The 8,629-nt window shown below is 38.7% G+C and overlaps 1 protein-coding gene across 1 annotated transcript in view; it reads left to right on the top strand.

Annotated features, from left to right (window-relative positions):
* The window catches only part of LOC106108196, an 84,553-nt gene that overhangs the window by 49,635 nt on the left and 26,289 nt on the right, over nucleotides 1-8,629 (top strand). Inside the window, 18 exon segments of the mRNA XM_013289294.1 lie at nucleotides 1-73; nucleotides 590-714; nucleotides 1,030-1,190; nucleotides 1,428-1,552; nucleotides 1,917-2,116; nucleotides 2,859-3,053; nucleotides 3,260-3,487; nucleotides 3,874-4,008; nucleotides 4,410-4,649; nucleotides 5,160-5,330; nucleotides 5,630-5,824; nucleotides 6,082-6,213; nucleotides 6,418-6,551; nucleotides 6,820-7,012; nucleotides 7,185-7,411; nucleotides 7,800-7,944; nucleotides 8,330-8,449; nucleotides 8,572-8,623. Of these exon segments, the coding sequence (XP_013144748.1) occupies nucleotides 1-73; nucleotides 590-714; nucleotides 1,030-1,190; nucleotides 1,428-1,552; nucleotides 1,917-2,116; nucleotides 2,859-3,053; nucleotides 3,260-3,487; nucleotides 3,874-4,008; nucleotides 4,410-4,649; nucleotides 5,160-5,330; nucleotides 5,630-5,824; nucleotides 6,082-6,213; nucleotides 6,418-6,551; nucleotides 6,820-7,012; nucleotides 7,185-7,411; nucleotides 7,800-7,944; nucleotides 8,330-8,449; nucleotides 8,572-8,623 (2,851 nt within the window).

The following is an 8,629-nucleotide window of genomic DNA, read 5'->3' on the forward strand; positions in this document are numbered from 1 at the left end:
CTGGACAAGCACGAGCCGCTCTACAGGCAGCTCAACCAGAGAGAACATGAGATTATCATGCTGCTGGATAAGGGTAAGCCATCCCACACTCTCTCACACACTCTATCTCTTTCTATCTGTATTATCTATCTATACTGAATACTGGACTGATCATCGTGGTGATCTTTGGGCCTATGCCCAGCATTGGGCGTTGGTTAAGTAGATAGATACATAGATTACTTACCTGTTCGCGACTTCGTTCGCGTGAAGTTAAAAGAAATAGTAAAATAAAGCTTATATTATAGCTTTTTAATGGTGCAAGATATTTTGCAATCGGTCGAGTAGTTTTTGAGTTATTACAATATATACTATAATCCAAAATTACACATTTCCTTTCTATAATAGAACTAGTACAGATAACAAAGCGTAATCATACAATTCTTTGTTATATAGGATAGGTGGGGGCGTTTTCTTATTCTCTTAAGGGTGTAACCCTTAAGAGAATAATAAAACGCCCCCACCCCGTAAATCCATCGGGCGATGTCCATTTTATAGGCTACATAATTAAATCCTACTGTACAGTATTGTATTAAAATATGTAATTGTGTAGGTCGTGAAATGGAGAAGAAACCCTCGCACCAGAACCTACGCAAGGAGCTGGACCGCATCCAGACACAGTGGGACAAGCTGAAGCGGGAGACAGTCGACCGCTACAACAGACTGCAGACCGCTATGGTGAACACACCTTTATTACATTTAGAGTTTTCATTTACATTTCATTTTATAATGTATTTTACATTTCATATAAGAATTTTATTTTCCTTTAAATGTTGGTTAGGGATGTTTATAAAATTTTACACAATTTAATTTTTAGTTAAATTTCGCTTAGAAATTACGATATTTTTGTTTTATTAAGTAATTTGCATGAAGTATTACATACGATAGAAATTTTTTTTGTTATAATTTTACAACGAAATTTTGCTAATTTATTCAAAAAAAATTATATACATTTATGGAAATGTATTAATATATTTCGATTTCTTTCTACAGGAGCACTGTCGTAAATACAGCAAGGCGCAGGAGTCCTTCCTACCGTGGTTGTCGGACACGGAGGAGCGGCTGCTGAAGCTGCCCCCCACCACATTCACTAAGAAGGAGGTGGAGAAGCAGCTGCGTGAGCTGCAGCAGATCAGAAACGATATCTGGAAGAGGTAAAAAAAAATTGATACCTTATCACTGGGGAGTAAGGTTGAATATTGATTGTGATTAGATAGATTACATTTAGAGATATAAGACCCTAAGAATTGTTACTTTATTGTATTGATATAAGGTTCAAAATCATTTGTATTTCGATGTAAAAATATTTTTACAGTTCTTGTTGAGTTGTAAGTAGCATAGGAATATAAATCTTATTGTAATATACAAAGGTTTTTATTTGATTGTTGCAGGTCTGGAGAGTTCGAGAATAACAAGACTCTAGGAGAAACCTTCATCTCAGCGTGTGATGTAGACCAGGAGGTGGTGAGAAACCAACTCGATAGCATGAAGGAGAGATGGGACAGAATTAACAACGGTTAGTACTGCATAGTTACTTATTTTGTTATATATGGTTTGTTTGAAAGTAGAAAAGTATAATATAGAAATGTTAAAACACTAGAAGAAAGTGGTTACTGTAGTTAAAAAATTGTTAATTTAAAAGTTTATGATTCTTTAAATTCTTTAGTAAACTATATCAAATTGCGATTGTATGGATGGATGGATGTTTTTACTACATATCTCCAAAACGGATTAACGGGTCGCGTTGAAATTTGACACAGATGTAGAAGTCTTGGATAACATATGGACTAATTACTTTTAATTCTTTCGGAACGAAATAGCTAGTAAAAACTAAAACTTTCTATGTCACTAGTCATTCTCAAACAATATTGGTGTTCCAGAAGTACTCCAGCACGTGGAATTCCTGGAGTCAACGTTACGTAAGCTGGGCGAGTTCTTGGAGCGTGTCCGCGGCGTGGAGGCGCCGCTGCAGCGCTGCGAGGAGCGGCTGGAGGCGGCCCGCAGCGCGCCGCCGCACGCCGCGCACGACGCCGTCGCCAGGATCGCGGACCAGCTGCACGCGCTCAGAGCACCGCTGCAGGTAACGTAAAACTCCGCCCCTTTTACTCCCTTTTAAATGCAACCCCGCCCACTTTACTCCCAACGTTCTTGGACTCCGCCCACAATACCTTAGTCAAGGTCTGTGACCAGTTGCACGCGCTCAGAGCACCGCTGCAGGTAACTTTAAACTCTGCCCCCTTTACTCCCTTCTATATGAAACCCCGCCCACCTTACTCCCAACGTACTTGGACTCCACCTACAATACCTTAGCCAAAGTCTGCGACGTACTGCACGCGCTCATAGCACCGCTACAGGTTAACAGATACATAAACTTAACGAAAACTCCGCCCTTTTTACTTCCAACGTAATTAAACTCCGCCCACTTCGTTAAGAGTAAACTCTTAACCTACTTCAACTCCGATGTAGCTAGGGTCAGTAAGCTGCACGTGCTTAGAGCAAGGGGTATTTATAACATTTTTACAGAAATGTTGATTTACACAACTAAAACTCCGCTCCTTTACACTCTTCAACTTACATCTGTATTTGTTACAGAATTATTATATTTATGTTATAAATATAATTTCATTTTTCTAAATTAGAATAATTTCTGTATAACCTCACTTTCTGCACATTTATTTTCTCCAGCCAAAGGACGAAACAATCTAGAACTAAGTCACTTTACAGATGCAACTATACTCTTGTATCCACTCGAGCGGAAGAATACTATCTCTTTCTTACATATACAAAACAATAGATGATTAACACTACATGTCTCTTTCTAGAGCATGCACGGCGCAGCGGAGGACATAATCTCTCTAGCGCTGGAGTGCGCAGGTCCAGAAGTAGCGGAGCGCGCTAGACCTGTTCTAGAAGAGACTGCCCGTGCGCTGTCCGACCGCCTGCAGCAGCTGGAGGCACGCGCTGATGAGGCGCGAGACCAGCTGGCCGGCGCTACTGCTGCACTCGCACATTTCCAGGTCTAATAACATTAACTTACAGATGTTCCTATCATCCAGGTCTATGCAGATTATATGAGTTTTGTTATAGATGTAGTTTAAAATCTTATATTGTTAATTTGAGTGCAGCAGATAGATCAGTATATCTTGGCATAAAAAAATTATATATATCGTAAATACCAGCGTTTGTAATGTTCTTGTCAAACTAATCTTTTAAATTTCTTCAGGACAAAGTAAAAGGCGTATCCCACGACTTATCAGACTTGGAGAAGGAACTGGACAGTATGAAGGCACCTGGACGTGACGTGAAGACAGTCCGTCAGCAGCTGGATGACCTGGCGCGGTATTACAAGCGCCTTGAGTCGGCTGACGACCTGATAGCTGATGCTGAACGGGCTGCTGAGGGTCTGGTTGACAGTGGACACTCCGTCGACGTTGCTAAGACTAGGGACCAGGTGAGACATATTTTATATTAAAAGTTGACTAACAAGTGGTTACTGGAATTCGCCAAAAAGGCGAAATGAGCGCTGCCCACAGACATCCGTTTTTGCACATGCTTTTCCTACCTTTATCAACAGAAGAAGGGACGGACAGAAAGATAATGTTTTTTCTATCTATGTGTACCCTCCCCTACCAAATGCAAATTCCATTCCCATCCTCTTTTGTAAGAAAAAAGTGGGAAGGGGAATAGGACTAAAAATAACGACTAGAGATTCATCAAAATACGTGGAATATATTCCAATAGCCGCATGTTTTCTTTGTGGTTGTGTTCAAAATTATTCCTGCAACAGATGTTTTTTTCGCCTCTATAATCGTTAAATACTTGACTTTATATTTCCAGGTGGAAGGACTCCGCAAACAGCTGGGTAAATTAGACGAGCGCGCTCGCAGCAAGGAACAAGATCTGGAGGACACACTGTCCAAGCTGGAAGCCTTCTACAAGGCATATGACGCTGTCATGGAAGACGTGCAAGAGGTAAATATATTAACACTAGTATTTCCTTTATTATTTTACGTGGAATTAAAAATAATAATTTGTGACTTATTTCAGACTGTAATCTATAAGTGTTCCAAATTTTATCCAAATCCATTCATACGTTTAGGAGTTATTAGGTAACAAACATCCATACATCTCACTATCTATCCAAAATGTCATGTATGAATGACATAAAAGAAATGCATAGAAATGCAACGATTAAATTATCTAGTGAAATGTCTTCATACTGTGGTCACGTTTTCAGCTTATTTTATTAAAATTGTGAAAAAGAAAAAAGAATCTACTAGAAGTATTTACTAATTTTGACAGCTGTTGTCGACAAATTTTAAGTTTTTTCTATAGTTAAAACAGTAGTAATAATAAACTTTTCTCATCACCAGGCGACAGAACAAGTGCGAAGCCTAAAGCCGGTGTCCTCAGAAGTGGAGCAGATCAGATCCCAACAGAAAGACTTCGCTGACTTGAAGACCAAGACCCTGGAGCCTCTCGGCCAGAATGTGGCGCACTGCAACAAGATCGGCCAGGGCCTGGTGCGCTCTGCCAACCAGGGCGTCTCCACGCAGACCTTGGAGAAAGACCTGGAGAAGATGAATGATAGATGGAATGCATTGAAGGAAAAGGTGAGTGCCACAGAATATAAAATTACATTTTGATTAAATTAAATGTATCAAATAAAGGAAAGGCTGTAATAGCTTACGGTCTAGGTGATAGGTTTTAATTTGAACTTCCAAAGGTCTTGCGTATCCATATGCATTGCCAAGGCAGCTGCCCCCCCTCCCCCTCCAAAGGAATTAAAAAAGGCAAAATAGATTTAAAAACTACTTGGAAAGAGACCAATGACTTTAGTTGCTCCCAAGACCTGGAGAAGGTCATCGGCTGGCGAGACCTTTTCACGCATGATACATATTTAACTAAGCATATACTCTTGCTGTCATTTTGTAGCTAAAACATCTAAAATATTACTAATAGATTTAAATTTTATAGTAGTCAAACGATAGATGGCGCTATTATCAAAATAAAAGAAAACCCTGTTTTTTCTGCTTTTTTTCTGTACAATAACGTTATTTATTTCGTTAAAATTTATAATTTTTTAATTCAAGAGATATTTTAACAATGAATTTGTTTGTCAGATGAACGAACGTGAGCGTCGTTTGGACGTAGGTTTGCTGCAATCAGGCAAGTTCGCGGAAGCCCTCGCTGGGTTGGAGAAGTGGCTGAGCGACACCGAGGACATGGTTCACAATCAGAAACCACCCTCAGCTGATTACAAGGTGGTGAAAGCACAATTACAGGAGCAGAAGGTTAGTGGACTCTATTGTGGGGGGATAAGGTTGAAAATTGCAATGAAGTTTAAAAATCTTTGCATGTTAAGAGAAGTCACGTTTTGAGTTTTTAATACTTCTGATTTGTCTTCTTAAATAGTTTGGTACTGTAAAGTATGAAATTTATTAAAAAATATAGTTTAAATCGTGAAAAGTAAGGTTATTTAGGTATGAATTATAAAATAGGTTGATTTTTACTTTATTAAAGATTTAATTGTTGCTCGTAGATGTTTTACCAATTTGAAGTTACAGAGTTTTATATTTCCTTCTTGTTGCAGTTCTTAAAGAAGATGCTGATGGACCGTCAGAACTCGATGTCGTCGTTGTTCGCGATGGGCAACGAGGTGGCTGCCGGCTGCGAGCCTGGCGAAAGGAAGGCGGTGGAGAAGCAGCTCAAAGCCCTGATGCAGCGCTTTGATGCCCTCACTGATGGTGCACAACAGAGGATGCTGGACTTGGAGCAGGCTATGAAGGTAATATTTAAAATTAAGTAAATTTCTACTTATGTCAACATATAATTGTATCGGTCAATTTTTTATTTTGTCGCATTATCAACTAGTTTTAATGTTCTGGTAACAAATTGTGACTGAACACTGACCTGCATAAATGGACAAGCTATAAAATTTGGTTCATTGTGTCTATTTTGGTGGATTTGAACTAATAGAGATAGAATCTAGAAACTTACGGTTTTCGGGAAATCCATATAGAATAAATGTTTGTTTGCCATCAGGTGGCGAAACTGTTCCAAGAACAGCTGCAGCCGTTGGTGGAGTGGCTGAGCAGTGCGGAGAGGCAGGTTAAAGCCCTCGAGCTGGTGCCCACTGATGAAGAGAAGATACAACAGAAGATAAGAGAGCATAAGGTTTGGAACACATTAAATGCTATGATTTTGTCATAAAAGTCAACTACGTATGTAACAAATCAACTCAAAAAGTACTGAATTGATTTCAAAAAATCTTTTATTATTAAAAAGCTACATTAACACTACGTGATATAGGCTATATTTATAACTTTAATTTATTTAATTTCAACGAATACAGAGTAAAAAATGTAACTTTCGTACCAGATCCTTCACGACGATATACTATCAAAGCAGCCAGCGTTTAAGGAGTTAACAGAAACTGCGTCTGCCCTCATGGGGCTGGTGGGAGATGATGAGGCTACCGCGTTGGCCGACAGACTACAAGCCGCTGCTGACAGGTAAGATTTATTTGGTAGAAAATAGTAGGAAAGTTAATAACCAAGAAAATTTTCAACCAACACTAGTAAGTCAAAGAAAACTCAAAAAGTACTACGAAAAATTATCAAATACTACCAATCCTGACAGATTTACAAACATTTACTAAATGTAATAAATTATCAAATTAATTGGTATTATTATTCTAGGTTTTATATTATTACTTTACTGTCTATTAAATTTCTTTTAACTAACAAAATCATTTATAAATCATCAACATTAAAATTCTAGATACCAAGCCCTAGTAGAACACAGCCTGAACATCGGAGATCTGCTGGACAACTCCCGCAAGGGTCTACGTCACCTGGTCCTCACCTACCAGGACCTGTCAGCCTGGATGGATGCCATGGAGCAGTACCTCACCAAGAGGAAGATCCTACCAGTCCACATGGAGAAATTGCTTCGACAGATGGACGAGCTAGCTGTAAGTTAAATTCAACTTAAACGAACACATGTTAAAGTAAATAGTTACACTTATTTAACTTCGACTCTAAATAACAAGTAATAAAGCTCAAATTCCCAAAGAAATAATCGATGATTGTTTAAGTAATATCAACTTTACACCACCATATATAAAGTCTAAAATCCTCTAACAGGAGAAAACTGAAGAGATAGCAACCAAACAAGAGGCAGTGGACAGTACAGTGGAATCAGGGTTGGAACTGATGAAACATATATCTGGAGACGAGGCTCTGCAGCTGAAGGAGAAGCTGGACGCGCTGCAGCGGCGGTACATCGAGCTGAGCGGCCGCGGCGCCGACCTGCTGCGCCACGCCTCCGAGACCCTGCCCCTCGTGCAGCAGTTCACCAACAGCCATGCTAAGTCAGTACTTTTATACACTAGGCTGTGCCATTTATTGACTTTTGTACACCTGAAGTAGTATATTTATATAACCTCATAGTTAGATGTCCAATTTTATACTCTCTTTTTTAAATACTATCGATGTTATTTTATACTTGTGACAAATTGCATCATATTCTGGTTTTATCTTTCTAATCATACTCCGTATTAATGTCACAAATGCAGAAGTTTGGATGTTTGTGATGTTACTACAAATCTCCTAAACCTATTAACATATCTCGATCAAAGTTGGCACAGATATGAAACATAATCTAGAAGAACACATCTTTACGAAGTTTTTTTTATTTGCCGTATACATTAATTTTGCTCTGAAAATTAATACAATCATTTTGAAACTGTTTATCTATAGGTTAACAGAATGGATGGCGGGAGCAGAAACCTGCCTACAATCTGTGGAGCCTCTAGAAGAGGATATTCTCCGATTAGAAGCCGAAATCCAGGAGTTTAGGCCAGTGCTGGAAAACATCAACCTGGTTGGACCACAACTGTGTCAGGTATGAAACTTACTATGAAAAATTAATAGATTGAATGTCTTATGAACAAGTTCATGAAAGTGGGTCCTAAATTCAAGCCTTGTGGCACTCCATAATGATTTCACTATTTCTTTAATTAAAAATAACTTTTTTAAAATAATATTGTTTCTCCAAGTATGATAAAATATGTGTAAAGGGATACTTAAATAAAACAAAGACTTTTTTGTTCATTTTACATATTTTATTCAACATGATTATTGTAAAACGCTTTTCATAAAACATTGACTATAAAGTGTAAGATAAAAGTTATTACAACTGTATTAAATAAATAAAACCACACATTATATTGTTCAATATTTTTAAAAAATGAACAGTTTTCTTTATTACATTTTTTTTCTTTGTTTAGATATCTCCTGGGGAAGGCGCGACTCACATTGAGGGCACAGTGACCCGTGACAATAGACGCTTCGACTCCATCGCGGAGCAAGTACAGAGGAAGGCGGAGAGAGTGCTGCTCAGCAAGAAGGTATGGTTTGGTTAACAGTTTCGGTTCAACGCTCTGTGCTATCCCTAACGCCGGTCCTGAGTTTGTGTATTTATAATTCGCCAAAAAAACTAAGTTATTTTAATCTGTCTCTTTGTGTCCAGCGTTCACTGGAAGTGGTAGGCGACATAGAGGAGTTGATAGAGTGGCTGCGCGGTGCAG

This window comes from Papilio polytes, unplaced genomic scaffold (assembly GCF_000836215.1).
Source record: "Papilio polytes unplaced genomic scaffold, Ppol_1.0 DF821733.1, whole genome shotgun sequence".
In the NCBI taxonomy this organism is placed as follows: Eukaryota; Metazoa; Arthropoda; class Insecta; order Lepidoptera; family Papilionidae; genus Papilio; species Papilio polytes.